Source organism: Callospermophilus lateralis, chromosome 11, assembly GCF_048772815.1.
Source record: "Callospermophilus lateralis isolate mCalLat2 chromosome 11, mCalLat2.hap1, whole genome shotgun sequence".
In the NCBI taxonomy this organism is placed as follows: domain Eukaryota; kingdom Metazoa; phylum Chordata; class Mammalia; order Rodentia; family Sciuridae; genus Callospermophilus; species Callospermophilus lateralis.
In genome coordinates, this window is record NC_135315.1 from 50,931,578 (window position 1) to 50,946,680 (window position 15,103).

The 15,103-nt window shown below is 46.3% G+C and overlaps 1 protein-coding gene across 2 annotated transcripts; it reads left to right on the top strand.

Moving 5' to 3' along the window:
- The first annotated feature begins 325 nt into the window (after positions 1–325).
- On the top strand, positions 326–15,103 carry Acap1 (ArfGAP with coiled-coil, ankyrin repeat and PH domains 1). Of its 2 annotated transcripts, XM_076870526.1 has the most exons (22): positions 326–575; positions 1,325–1,382; positions 6,076–6,195; positions 6,435–6,488; positions 6,580–6,638; positions 6,900–7,083; positions 7,217–7,261; positions 7,367–7,462; positions 7,573–7,647; positions 7,733–7,842; positions 9,661–9,712; positions 9,797–9,897; positions 11,010–11,133; positions 11,233–11,444; positions 11,989–12,058; positions 12,160–12,254; positions 12,361–12,530; positions 13,368–13,540; positions 13,994–14,103; positions 14,203–14,313; positions 14,610–14,659; positions 14,957–15,103. In XM_076870526.1, exons 1-22 carry the CDS (start codon positions 523–525, stop codon positions 15,055–15,057), a joined length of 2,223 nt encoding a protein of 740 aa, XP_076726641.1. In that variant the 5' UTR covers positions 326–522; the 3' UTR covers positions 15,058–15,103. The 2 variants fall into 2 exon arrangements, with proteins under 2 accessions (XP_076726641.1, XP_076726642.1); XM_076870527.1 differs by lacking the exon at positions 14,957–15,103 and having other exon boundaries at positions 14,203–14,330; positions 14,610–14,660.

A 15,103-nucleotide genomic window follows, 5' to 3' on the forward strand; every position in this document is an offset into this window, starting at 1 on the left:
ACCCTCTTCAATTTTTTTAATAACCCCAAAGGGAGGGATTTTCATTTGTATCTTCTAACGAAGAAACTGAGGAATCAGAGAACTTGCACAGGGTCACACAATCTACACAATCTCTAAGTGACAAAGCCAGGATTTGAACCTACATCACCAGCCCCTCCACCCGCCCCCCCCCCCCAAACTCAACCACTAAAAGAGAAAGAAGCAGAGGGAGAGACCAGGGGCCCCAGGAGGAAGGTGACAACAGATAGTCTCTAGGGGCGGGGCTGTGGCTTCTCTGATCTCAGGCCCCCCTCCTCCACACAGGCTCCACCCCTGCCCCTCCCAGCGCTGCCTGGAAGTGTGGAGTGAGAGCTCCTCCTAGAATACCCCTTTCCTTTGGGGACAGAATTGTACCCCCAGGTACAGCCCAGCAAAGGACCCCCTCCTTCCTCATTGAGGCCATTCTTGGGGCACGGAGTGCCTTGGCCTATATCCCCACCTGCCTGGCCCCGGGGCCCTCTGGCCCCACAGCAATCAAGTGAGATGACTATCAAACTGGATTTTGAAGAGTGTCTCAAAGACTCACCCCGCTTCCGGTAAGTATGTGTAGGTTGGGGGGGGGGGGGAATGGCCAAGGTGGGGAGGGTCCAAAATCGCCCAACTTGACAGCATACACACAGCTTTTCGCAGGCCAGATCAACTTCAGGGTATAGGCCTCAGGGGAGGAGAAAACCGGGTGTGGTGCCTGTAATCCCAGTTATTTGGGAGGTTGAAACAGGAGGATCTCAAGTTCAAGGCCAGCCTGGGCAACTTAGTGAGACCCTCTCTCATAAAGGGCTAGGGATATAGCTCAGAGGTAGAGAACCCCTGGGTTTAATCCCTAGTACCTCACACACACACCAAAAAAAAAAAAAAAAAAAAAAAAAAATGACGAGAGGAAGCTGATGGGCCAAAGTAGTACCTCTGATATCAAACCAGAGTCCTAGTTTGACCTCTACCCTGCCCATACTGTCTGGTCTCTCTAATCCCCCAGAACTGATATCCCTTCCTCCCTCTCACTGGGACCCCTGTCCCTCCCCCAACACCTGCTTTGGGGCGGTTAGCAACTTCCGGCTCTAGTCACCACATCCATCTTTATTCTCTTCCTGCTCTGCTCTGGCCTGGCCTGTAGTAGCTTAGACTGTGAAGTAAATAAGCAAGATCAGGTGGCTGGGTGGCCCTTCTCAACCCAGCAGCTTTTTATGTCTGTCCCCACTGCCCCAAAACCCCAACCCCAACCCTGAAGAGGCTTCTAGACCTGATGGACCTGAGATCTGTTCCTGTGACCTCATCCCTCCTTCCCCAGAGCCTCTATCGAGTTGGTGGAAGCTGAAGTGTCAGAATTGGAGACTCGTCTGGAAAAGGTGACACTTACATGGAGAGGTGACCCAGGAATCTCCTGGATAAGAGGGCTGGGCCAGGGAGAAAGTTGGAGACTGGGAATGAGTCCTAGGGTTATTAAATACTAACTATGTAGGGTATATATTTTGGGGACTACACAGAAGCCAAAAGAGGTGGTTCTGTGTTCTCTTGGTACATAGGATCTTGGAAAACAAGATTCACTTGCAGACTTATGTTCTGCTGCTAAACCCTTGCATTGTACCTGGCCCTGGATATTTAGGAGAATAAGACTGTCAAGACTGTTCTAGCCCCCAGATTGGCTGTGGAAGTCAAACCAGTAAAGCATATAAATACCAGATGGAAAGACCTTCCCTGACTTTTATAAAATTGCATGTAGCACACACACACATACATACACACACACACACACCCATACACCCATTCCCATACACCTCCCTTATTCTTATTGACCCTGCATTTCCTTTTCTTTCTTTTTCTTTTTTCTTTTTCTTTTTTTTTTTTTTTTTTCTTTTGCAGTACTGGGGATTAAACCCAGGGGCATTCTACAACTGAACTACATCCCCAGTCCTTTTAGACAGGGTCTCACTAAATTACTGAGACTGGCCTTGAACTTGTGATCCTCCTGCCTCAGCCTCCTGAATCACTGGAATTACAAGTGAACCAAGCCTAAACCATTACTAGTTTTCTATTGCTATGTAACAAATTATCACAGGAACTGTGGATGTAGCTCAGTGGTGGAGCACTTGCCTAACATGCACTAGGCCCTAGGTTCCATCACCAGCAACATACATACACACCAAAAAAAAAAAAAAAAAAAAAAAAAAAAAATCAGAAATTTAGTGGTATAAAATAATAAACATTGTTATAGTTTCTGTGGGCCAGGAGTCTGGGTATGGTTTTGTTACTCCTCTGCTCAGAGTCTCCTAGACTGAAGTCAAGTCAGTCTTCTAGACTGAAGTCAAGTTCTTAGCTGAGGTTGTAGTCTTATCTGAAACTTGGGACTTTCTTCTGAACTCACAAGATGACAGAATTCAGTTCCTTGCTATTGTAGAACCGAGACCCTCATCTTCTGGATGCTGCCCACAATTCCCTGTTATATGGCCCTCTCCATTGACATATCACATAGCAGTTTGCTGCTGCTTCTTGTGTTCTTCAAGGTCAGAAGGAGTCTTCCTTATGTGGGTTAGCAAGGTGGCACTGATGTTTATGGAAAGGTAATCACAGGAGTGTCATCTATCACCTTCGCTACAGAGTATGACCTCACCATGAGAGTGCTGTCCCATGGCCTTTGCCATATTCTGTTTATTTGTAGTAAGTCACAGTCATGCTTACACTCAAGGGTGGAGATCAGAAAAGAATGTATATCATTGTGGTTCAGCTTAATATGTATTCATCACACTTGCCTGTTTCTTTCTTTGTATTTTCCCCTACTAGAACAAAAGTGCCATGAGGGGCTTTTATGCTATGTATTTGCACAATCCGTAGTGCCCCAAAGCCTGAAAGCTGGTAGGGGACCAATTCATTTCATATATATGTGTATGTATATATATGTATATATATATGTGCATGTTATTATAAAAACACACACATTTTTTTTTTTTTTGAGACAAGGTCTTGCTATATTGCTCAGACTAGCTTTGAACTGTTGAGCTCAGGCAATCCTCTTGCTTTTTTCACCAGTATCTGGGATTATAAGCACTTGCCACTGTACTCATTTTTTTAAGAATATTTTTAAAATATATTTTTAGTTGTTGATGGACCTTTATTTTATTTATTTGTATGTGGTGCTGAGAATCAAACCAAGTGCCTCACACATGCTAGGCAAGTTCTCTTCCAATAAGCTACAACCCCAGCCCACTGTACTAATTTTTTAATTTTTAAATTTAATTAATTATTTATTTACTTATTTAAGCACTGGGGATTGAACTCAGGGGTTCTCTACCACTGCACTACATTCCCAGCCCTTTTTATTTTTTTATTGTGAGATAGGGCCTCACTGAGTTGCCCAGGCTGGCCTCAAACTTGCAGTCTGCCAGTCTCAGCCTCTCAAACAATTCTCAAGAATCCATTACACCTGGCTTCATTGTTTTTTGTAATTAAACATTTTATTTTGAGTTAATTATAGAATTGGAAAAATAACAAGGAGAAGACCTATGTACCCATCACACAACCTCCCCCAATCTTAACATCTTGTGTAACTCTACTACATTATCAAAACCAGGAAATTAATCTTGTTATAATACAATTAACAATAAAGCCTATAGAACTTACTCAGATTTTGTTTTATGTGTACTAATTTGCTTGCATGTCTTTGTGTATACATCTATCATACTTTGTCATATATACTCACATAACTATCACCACCTTTATTTTTATTTTTATTATTTATTTATTTATTTTGATGCTGGGGATTGAACCCCTAGGGCTTTGTGCATTCGAGGCAAGCACTCTACCAACTGAGCTATATCCCCAGTCCCTATTGCCATCTTTAAAATATATATACATATATATATAATTTTTTTAGTTGTAAATATATTGTGTCCCTGACAATATATTTTATTTATTTATTTTTATGTGGTACTGAGAATCGAACCCAGGGCCTCACAGGTGCTAGACGAGTGCTCTACCACTAAGCCCCAGCCCCAGCCCTATCACCACCTTTTAAAAAATATTTTTATTAGTTGTTGATGGAACTTTATTTAATTTGATTTATTTATATATGGTTCTGGGAATCAAATCCAGTGCCTCATACATGCTAGGCAAGTATGTATGAGGCATACACACTGAGCCACAGTCACAGCCCTATCACCACCTTTAAGGTATAGAACTTCTATCACCACAAAGAAACTTCTACAAGACTTCCCTTTATAGTAATACCTCCTCACCCACTTCTCCAATCCATGGAAACCATTGATTTGTTCCCCATCTCTATACTTTTGTCATTTCCAAAATGTTATATATAAGCTGGGTATAGTGGCATATGCCTACAGTCCCAGATACTTGGGGAAACTAAGGCAGGAGGATCATAAAAGGTCAGCATCAGCAATTTAGCAAGACCCTGTCTTGAAATAAGAAATAAAAGTGACTGGGTATATCCTATTGCTCAGTACCCACTCACAAATACTAGAATGTTATATAAATATAATCATGTAGTATATGACCTTTCAAAATTGGTACTTTTTTTACTCATAATTATCCCTTTGATATGCTGGGCAGTAATATTGGCCAAATTGTTACATTGTATGCATATATTAATATGTAATAATAAACCCCATCATTATGTATAACTAAATGCACCAATAAAAAAATGTGGAGGAAAAAATAATGCCCTTGAAGTTTCTCCATGTTGTAGCACATATCAATAGTTCCTTTTTATTTGAGTACTATTCTATTGTATGATACACTTGTTTGTCTCTAGAAAGATCTTTTTTTTTTTTTAAAGAGTGAGAGAGAGGGAGAGAGAGAGAGAGAATTTTAATATTTATTTTTTTAGTATTTGGCGGACACAACATCTTTGTTTGTATGTGGTGCTGAGGATCGAACCCGGGCCGCACGCATGCAAGGCGAGCGCGTTACCGCTTGAGCCACATCCCCAGCCCCTCTAGAAAGATCTTTATTCATATCTTTACTCAGTAGGGCTGGGGTAAGTAAGGATCCAGTCCTTTGGATCCACACAGTGATCTGTGAGCATCTTTGTCCCTTGACACAGACTGATAAGATTTGATCTTGGTCAGTTTCCTAACAATTACTGATCCTGCTAACCACTGGCACATCAAGCTCTATTTCCCTAAACCCTCCATAAGCCCCAGAAAATGTTTTTTTCAGTTTAACAAAAGTACACTGAACACTTATGAATACCAAGTTCCTGCTGCCCTGCATTTTGTCACAAAGCCTGCCTGGTGGTCTCCTGCCACTCAGGACTGAACTGAAGGACTCTACTATGCTCCATCCCAGACATGGTAACTCAGGCCAGAGTCAAGCATATTGAGCCTCAGGGACAGTGAAGTAGCAGCCCTGCACAGATAACAAGGTCCAGGGGCTAGGAGGCTGACTTGGAGTTCTAGCTTAGCCACCTGGTTCTTCCAGGGCCACTCCTCAGGTCAACCTATTGCCTCCTGGTTTATCAGATCTCCTTGTTTGTCCATTGTGAGAGTACTTATAGGATAGACCCCAGAGCACCCTAGCATTTTACTTGGCCCTGACCCTGTGGCCTAGGTGACCAATTAATATTTACAAGGGAATGTTGAGTGAGCATAGAAAGGGACAGTCCCTGACAATAAAGACTGTAGAATTGAATCCAGCCATTAGAGAATTCAGCCTACAAGACAGACAATATAGAATGATGGTGTTTCTGGGGACTCCTTCATCTAAGTAGGTAGGCAAGGCAGGGAGGGACATGGGAGAGTGAACAGAGATAGACATTTTGAAGGTAGACCTTACAGAGGCTTTAACAATAGGCTGAGAGGAACAGGTATGAATTTTGAATTAAGAATAGAATAGTGCAAGCCAAGAATCAGAACACAGCAGGTGTGTGTGTAAGGAATGGGGCAGAGTAGGACTGACCTGGAGGAAAGGTCAGTGAGGTCAGAAAGGGGGAGGTAGCCCTGGGAAGGGAAAATAAAATGGGGCAGGGGTGGAGGGTGTTGCCTGGTGTGGTGGCTAATGGCACTACTCCCAGGTCTCCTTTTTCCCCAGCTCCTCAAGCTGGGAACTGGCCTCCTGGAAAGTGGGCGCCATTACCTTGCCGCCAGCCGTGCCTTCATTGTTGGCATTTGTGATCTGGCCCAGCTGGGTCCACCAGAACCCATGATGGTGGTATGTGCAGAATCTGAAGGGGGCTGTACTGGGTGGAATGAGGGAATGGAATGAGGGAAAGCTGTGGAAAAGGAATACTGACCTGAGGTCTGCTGGTCTCAGGCTAGAGCAGAGCTGGGGCTGCCAAACAAGATAGCCATTAACAGGTAGGGTCTAGAGTTGGGAAGGCCATGCTTCTCCAATGCATGAATGGTTCTATTTCTCTCTTATTCTCTCTTTCTGTGCCTCTTCTTGCCCAGGAGTGTCTGGACAAATTTGCTGTGAGCCTGAATCACAAGCTGGACACCCATGCAGTAAGTGGGAGAAACTAAGGATGGGAGTCAGGGGACAGGGCAGGGTCATCTATTGTCCTGGTCTCCATCTGTCAACTTCTGCTTCCCTCAGGAGCTTCTCGATGCCACCCAGCACACACTACAGCAGCAAATCCAGACCCTGGTCAAGGAGTGAGATTGGAGGGAAGGGGGCCTTTTTGTATTTCCCAGCAAGCAGCCCTTCCTGTTACCCCAGGAACCTCCTTGATTGAAGGAGTTGTGAGATTGGGGGTTTCTGGTGGCCTGATTTCTATTCTTTTATCCCAAGGGTCCCTTTGGATTTCCAACTGTACATAGGCTAACTGAAAGGATGTGGGTGGGCCTTATCCTGGGAATTCTCTCCTGGAGGCAGGTGGGTATATCTGTGATTATGTGTTATCTTCTCATCCCCAGAGGTCTCCGGGGTTTCCGAGAGGCTCGCCGGGATTTCTGGCGGGGGGCTGAGAGCCTAGAGGCTGCTCTTAACCACAATGCAGAGGTCCCTCGGCGCCGTGTCCAAGAGGCAGAAGAGGCTGGAGCTGCTCTGAGGAATGCTCGAGCTGGGTACCGGGGACGAGCATTGGATTATGCTCTGCAGGTACCTGTCCCAGCCTGTCTTCCCCAGAGTACCAAGGACCTGGGTAGTACTTCGAGGTTGGGAGTCCCTGGTATGCAGTGAGAAGGGGGTACTATGATTTCAAAACTGACCTGAGGTTTTTTTGGGCCCTCAGATCAATGTGATTGAGGACAAGAGGAAGTTTGACATCATGGAATTTGTGAGTTTCACTGGTGGTGAGATGAGCCTGCTGACAAAGAACAGGAAGAAAGAGGGAGAGAGAGGTCATTCCTCAGCTCTTCCCTCTGCCCACCTTGTCCTCCAGGTACTACGCTTGGTGGAGGCCCAGGCTACATATTTCCAGCAGGGCCATGAGGAGCTGAACCGACTGGCCCAGTATCGCAAAGACCTGGGTGCCCAGGTAGGACTCAGGGATCAGTCAGATGATGTTGGGAGGGTAGGGGCTCTGAGATGACTCTCCTGGCCTGGTTGAAGGAGACTTGAATATCTGAGATGACTTCCTATACCCAGTTGCACCAGCTGGTCTTGAACTCAGCACGAGAGAAGAGGGACATGGAACAGAGACACGTGCTACTAAAACAGAAGGTGAGGGGCTGGGACTGTGCAGGAAGCAGACAGACCTATAGCCTCTACCCACCTCAGTTTCCTTTTGACCCTCTTGTGCCCTCAGGAACTGGGTGGGGAAGAACCAGAGCCAAGCCTAAAGGAGGGGCCTGGTGGCCTGGTCATGGAAGGACATCTCTTCAAACGGGCCAGCAATGCATTTAAGACCTGGAGCAGGTGAGGGGAGGGCACCCCAATCAGCCAAACCCACCTGATTAAGTACTTTTTGAGTAGTGTTAGTGCGCTAAGCACAGCAAGGAAAAACAGACAACCACCACCTCATAGAGTGTTCATTCAATCAGCAAAGACAGACCATAAACATAGTAACTAAGTTGGTTATATTAGAAGGTAATAGTGCCATAGGAAAAAAGAATAAAATAAGGTATATGGCAAGATGAAGGGGGGGTGGTTTTACTTTATTTCTTTTTGTTTTTGGTGCATTATAGTTATACATAATGGTGGGATTTGTTGTTAAATATTAGTACATGCACACAATATAACAATATAATTTGGCTAACATAATTCTATGTTTTGCAATGCTGGGTATCCAACTCAGGGCTTCAAACATGCTAAGGTTCCATCACTGAGCTACATCCCCAACCCAGGATTTGCTATTATTTATTTATTTATTTATTTTTAAAACCTGGAATTGAACCTAGGGGCACTTAACCACTGACTTGTTCCCAGCCCTTTTTAAATTTTTTAAAAAAATTTTTGTTATAGTTAGACATAATACCTTTATTTAATTAATTTATTTAGGTGCTGAGCATTGAACCCAGTGCCTCACATGTGCTAGACAAGCATTCTACCACTGAGTCACATACCCAGCTCCCCTTTTATTTATTTTTTAATTTGAGATAGTAAGTTGCTTAGGGCCTTGCAGAGTTTCTGAGACTGGCTTTGAACTTGTGATCCTCCTGCCTTAGCCTTCTGAGCTGCTGGGATTACAGGTGTGTGCCACTGTGCCTAGCTGTGATTTTAAATAGTGGGTCAGGGTAGGTCTTGTGAGAAGGTGACTTTTGAGTCATGACTTCAAAGATATCTGGGGGGAGAGTGTTATAGACAGAAGAAAATCAGCACTAACAGGGCTGGGGATATGGCTCAAGTGATAGGACACTCTCCTGGCATGCGTGAGGCACTAGGTTTGATCCTCGGTACCACATAAAAATAAAATAAAGATATTGTGACCACCTAAAACTAAAAAATAAAATTTTTAAAAAATCAGCAATAAGGCCTTGAGATACGTAGGATATTTGAAGAACAGTGGAAAGACCATGGACCTGGACAGAGTAAGGGAAAATGAAATATGAAATAATGGGGGTGTGAATCATTCTAGGGCCTTAAAGACTTTTTTGTAGGTTCTTGGTGTCTACTTTGAGGGAAACAGGAAGCTCCTACAGGTTCAGAGCAGCATGGTGGCATGCCCTGACAAAACTGTTTCCCCTTCCAGAACTACCACTAGCCTGTAGGAGACCTTTGTGAAGATTAGAAAATTGAGTCCCTTTCCCAGGATACTTTCATTTGTCAAAAATTGTAGCAATAGTACCAATTCAAATGTGAATCTCTTCTGAAAATACCCTCATGGACACACCTAAAAATAATGTTTACCACATATCCAGGCATCCCTTAGTTGAATCAGGATAATACATAACATTAACCTTTTCCCCTACCTAGCACTGCTATCTCCTTAAACACTGGCTACAATTCGGGGAGGGGGCGGGGTTGTAGCAATAAACTTATTTTAAAAAAGAGAGAGAATTTTACTGCCATCTGCTGGAAAATTGTCCTTGTAAATATAAAAAATTAGGTTGTCCAAGATTATGAGGCGCTCCCTTTAGATATCTACCCTTCTCTATCCCTTCATGGGATGGTCAGCTCATTTCTCTCTCTCCTCAGCAAAATCCTCCTGGGGCAAAGGGCACAGCCTCTCTTCTATTCCTTCCTGAGCCTCATTCCAAGGCTGCCCACATTTATAACTATTTCCACCTTCTGCAGACGCTGGTTCACCATTCAGAGGAACCAACTGGTTTATCAGAAGAAATACAAGGTGGGTAGGTCCTAGAGGCCTGGGCCCCAGGGAAACTCAGCCCTTGCCTATTGATGGAGATCAACACTCATTTTCTCCTGCCAGGACCCTGTGACAGTGGTGGTGGATGACCTTCGCCTTTGTACAGTGAAACTCTGCCCAGACTCAGAAAGGCGGTTCTGCTTTGAGGTGGTGTCAACTAGCAAGTGAGTATAGTCCCTAGCCAGCACTATTCTAATAAGTCTCAATAAGCAACCAGAAAGACAGGGTGACCACAAGAGAGAACCCCCATACAGGCCTTAACTTCTTGGTGACTATATTGGGAAGGGGACAGGGTGATGAGGGATATGTAGGAGGATATTACCAGTTGGTACAGAAGTACAGGTGCTCCTCAACTTACAATGGGGTTACATCCCAGTTAACCACTGTTAAGTTAAAAAAATCAAAAGTTGAAAATACATTTATTGAATATACCTCCTGATCATCATAACTGAGCCCAGCCTACCTTAAACATGCTTACTTATATTAGCTTGCAGTTGGAGAAAACAGTATTTTATTAAAAAAAAAAATATATATATATATATATATATATATATTGGGCTGGGGCTATAGCTCAGTTGGTAGAGTGCTTGCCTTGCATGCATAAAGCCCTGGGTTTAATCCCCAGCACCACACACACACACACACACACAAATAAAAGTGTTGAATGTCTCATGTAATTTATTGAATACTCTACTGAAAGTAGATCAGAATAGTTGTATGGGTACACTTCCACATAACAGTAAATTAAAAAAAAAAAAAAAAACTTAAGTCAAAGCTGGGCATGGGGTGTCTTAGAGACCAAGGGACTTAGAAAACAAGGCAGGAGGATCCTAAGATTGAGAGCTCAAGTTAATCTTATTTATTTTTTTTTCAAGTTTTTTTTTTTTAGTTGTAGATGGACACAATATGTTTGTTTATTTATTTTTATGTGGTGCTGAGGATTGAACACAGTGCCTACACATTTGAGGCAAGCACTCTACCACTGAGCCCCAGCCCCAGCCCCTCAAGTTAATTATAAGTTGCTTCAGCCACTCAGCAAGACCCTGACTCAAAAAATAAAAAAGGACTGAGGATGTAGCTCAGTGGTAAAGCACTCCTGGGTTCAATCCCCAGTACCAAAGAAGACAAAATTAAGCCATCATAATAAGTCAGGGGCCACATATATTTCAATACAACTGGAACCAGTTGAATACTAGCTGAATGTGTCCTGCCATATGGCTCCCCTGGCCTCAGATCCTTCCTCAATCACCCTCACCCCCTCGCTACCTCCACCCAGGTCCTGCCTCCTCCAGGCTGATTCTGAACGCCTCCTGCAGCTGTGGGTCAGTGCTGTACAGAGCAGCATCGCCTCTGCTTTCAGCCAGGCTCGCCTTGATGACAGCCCATGTGGGCCAGGCCAGGTACCTCAATGTGGGCGTGTAGGGCTTAGCTGCCCTAGGAAATGGGCCACCCCTTATCCTAAGCCCCTTGGTCATCCTTTCTTTTCCTGTCTCCCCCAGGGTTCAGGACACCTGGCTTTGGGCTCTGCTGCCACACTGGGCTGTGGTGGAATGGCCAGAGGAAGGGAGCCTGGGGGAGTTGGGCACGTGGCAGCCCAAGTACAGAGTGTAGATGGCAACGCTCAGTGCTGCGACTGTCGGGAACCAGCCCCAGAGTGGGCGAGCATCAACCTTGGCGTCACCCTTTGCATTCAGTGCTCTGGCATCCACAGGTCATTCCCAAGGCCCCAAGCATGAGACCCATTTCTTCTGGCAGTGGTGCATACCAGGTGCACCCAGATGGGCTTAGCCTCATTGGTGTCCTGTTCTGCCCAAGTTTGGGGAAAACACAGAGGAATTTACTAGCTTGGTTGGAGGAAACGTGGGTCGGCGCTACTGAGGGTGGAGAAGACCCACGAAGACCAGAAAGAGAAATTGTGAGGCCTTAGCAAGTCTATAAGGCCCTCACCCCCAATCATTCTGGTACAATGAGAGGGAAGCGGGATGGTATGGAAAGTTTTGTCCAGGCCAAGGTACCATCAGAGAAGTGAGGTGGCTGGAGAGGATGCGGGTCTTAAAATGAAACATAGGAAAGAAGGAAGGATTGGTGAACAGGCAGGATCCTGCCAGGATACATGGCCCAGCTGGCTTGCCTCCCAGCCCAACTCCTCTGCATGGCCTCCCATGCAGGCCTTGCCTTTGAGTGTTTACTGGAGCAGCAGCAGAAGTTTCAGGCCACTGCCCACAGTGGACATGATTCCCTTTCTGGCCCTTCAGGAGCCTTGGTGTTCATTTCTCCAAAGTCCGGTCCCTGACCCTAGACTCATGGGAGCCAGAACTAGTAAAGGTAACTTGGGATATTGCAAAGAGGGCAGGTGAGGAGAATGAACCAGATACTCACCCTATAACCCTACCTGTCTCTCTCTGCCTCTGTCTGGCCTTCTGAAGCTTATGTGTGAACTGGGAAATGTTGTCATCAACCAGATCTATGAGGCCCGTGTGGAGGCCATGGCAGTGAAGAAGCCAGGGCCTACCTGCTCCCGGTGAGGTTGGGGTAGAGGTGCCCAGGACTCCCCTCCATGGGGGAAGCAGGAGGGAGGGACCTGAGATAGAAAGGGAGCAGACTCTTCTCTCACCCCTCTCCTCCAGGCAGGAGAAGGAAGCCTGGATTCATGCCAAATACGTGGAGAAGAAGTTCTTGACCAAGCTTCCAGAGATTCGAGGCCGAAGAGGTGGCAGAGGACCTCCAAGGGGGCAGCCTCCTTTGCCCCCAAAGCCTTCCATCAAGCCCCGGCCAGGGAGCTTCAGATCCAAGCCAGGTAGAACATTGGTTGGGCATTCGTTAAGATCTGTTGTGTGCTCAGCACAGTGCCAGGCCCTAAACGGAGACACAGAATGAGGCCCAGGCCCTCCCCTTGAGACTTGGAGGGCCAGGAGTGGTGGCACACACCTGTAATTCCAGCAACAATGACTCTGGAGGCTGAGACAGAAGAATCCCAAGTTCAAGGCCAGCCTCAGCAGTTTAGCAAGACTGTCTTAAAATAAAAAGGCCTAAGGATGTAGCTCAGTGGTAGAGCCCTCCACCCCCCACCCCCACCCCACCCCGGTTTAATCCCCCTTATTAGGGATAGAGAAAGAATGTTGCCTAAATCTCTGCCAGTATCTCTTTCTCTCAGAAAGTTAGAATGGGGCATGGTGCTAAGTACAGGAAGAAGTGTGGGGTGGGGAGTGAGCAGGGAGGACTACATTAGGGGTATCCAGAGCATAAGAAAAGTCAAGAGTGGGAATAAACTTGAGATCTCCAAAGGCCTGGAAGGAGGTTGTGAGCTTGGCTGGAGCAGAGGAAGGTGAGAGCTGAGACTGTCAGGGAGAATCAACTCACCTGTGACATCCAGCCTGTCTGGATAGTCAGGGTGGTTAGACAGGATGAGGTGAATGATGCTGTGTCCCATACCCCAGGGCCCCAGACACATGCATCCTCACACTTATATGTACTCACACCCATGTCACTCCATCTCACCATAGTCCTGAGTCATGAAGACCTCCCCATAATTTAGAAGTGACCTATCCTAGTGCAGCATCAGGAGACCAGGCTAAGGGTTTTCTTCCCAGACTCAGCACTGATTATCCCTAACAGAACTAAATCCCCCTAACAGAGCCCCCCTCTGGTGACCTGGGCCACCTACACCCCGGGGCCCTGTTGTTTCGAGCTGCTGGGCATCCTCCATCTCTTCCCACCATGGCTGATGCCCTTGCCCATGGAGCCGATGTCAACTGGGTCAATGGAGGTCAGGAAAATGCCACACCGCTGATCCAAGCCACAGCTGCTGTAAGAATCATGCTGACCTCCCCATCCCACCCTAAGGCTCCTTTTCTCTGACTTCTACTTCAGACTTGGGGTTCAGCTCTTTCCTCTTCCCCACTCCCCCAGTGTTTCCCTAGGGTCCCCACCCCATAGGGAGAGATAAGTAATTGAGACTCATTGCTAAGAGAGTGTGATTTAAAACCTGAGTTTGAATCCAGGGTCTTACTGCTTAACAGTAAGACTTTGAACAAGTTGTTAATCTGTCTGTGCCTCCATCTCCTCATCTATAAAATCGGGATCGCATATCTCATAAGGTTGTACTATGGCTTTAATATATGAAAATGTGAAAGAGTTAGAGCCAAGCCTGACACTTGGCTGTACCCTCCCGACCCTTATTTGCCATACCCCACCTAAAACATCTTGAAATCACCTCTAAAGATGCCACTCTCAATCCTCCTTTTTTACTTCTGGATGCAGAATTCTCTTCTGGCCTGTGAGTTTCTCCTCCAGAATGGGGCAAATGTGAACCAAGCAGACAGTGCTGGCAGAGGCCCACTTCACCATGCAACCATTCTTGGCCACACCGGGTAGGGCAGCAGGAGATGATGGCCATGAGGGGGAAGGCTCTGGACAGGATGAAGGCCCTAGGGGTGAGATGGCGGAGCTGAACCTACTGTCCTCTCCAGGCTCGCTTGCTTATTCTTGAAACGAGGAGCTGATCTGGGGGCTCGGGATTCTGAAGGAAGGGACCCTCTGACCATTGCCATGGAAACAGCCAATGCTGACATCGTCACCCTGTGAGATTGCCTGAAGGGTGGGGCTAATGCCAACAAGGGAGCTTGCCTAATGGATTATGGAGGGATTGGGCCAGACAAAGGATGTGTGGATTGGGGTGTGTAGTAGGAAGGTGGGCAGACAGGGTAAGAGGATGGGAGTTCATCCTGAGAGCCATCATTCAGGCACCACCATTGCTGACCGGCATCTTTTAAGCACTGGACACTGGGAAAAATGAATGAAACACAACCCAGCTTGAAGGATGGAGCTGAGGAAGGGTGAGGAGAACGTTATTGATCCTTAATTCCTTCTCCTTCAGGCTACGATTGGCAAAGATGAGGGAGGCCGAAGCTGCCCAGGGCCAGACAGGTAAATTTACCTATCCCATCCCTGGAAACCCAATACCGGAATTCTGGGCTTCTGGCTTTGGTGACCTGTCTCCCTCAAGCCCAACTGCTTTAATTCAGCGAACATGTATTGGGCGCATCCGTTGTGCTAGCAGCTCTGAATAAAAAAGCAAAGAATAGGCGCCTCTGCTATGCTCAGGCAGCACTAGTTCTCTCCACCCACGCTCCAAGTTCTAGCCCCTATCTGGCCGGCCTCAGCTAGCACTTCAGTGCTAGGACCCAGCTGTGGGCCTCCCAGCATTTCCTCCCTCCCCCTCAGGAGATGAGACATATTTTGACATCTTCCGCGACTTCTCCCTAATGGCGTCAGACGATCCGGAGAAGCTGAGCCGGCGTAGTTATGACCTCCATACGCTTTGATCCCAGACCTTGGGGGCCCTGCCCCTCCCCCATCCCTTCCCCTCTC

Coding starts and splice junctions, on each gene's coding strand:
- Acap1 (XM_076870526.1), top strand. CDS start 523: ATGACTATCAAACTGGATTTTGAAGAGTGTCTCAAAGACTCACCCCGC. Junction 7,648..7,732: donor ACGTGCTACTAAAACAGAAG/GTGAGGGGCTGG, acceptor TTGTGCCCTCAG/GAACTGGGTGGGGAAGAACC. Junction 9,898..11,009: donor GAGGTGGTGTCAACTAGCAA/GTGAGTATAGTC, acceptor ACCTCCACCCAG/GTCCTGCCTCCTCCAGGCTG.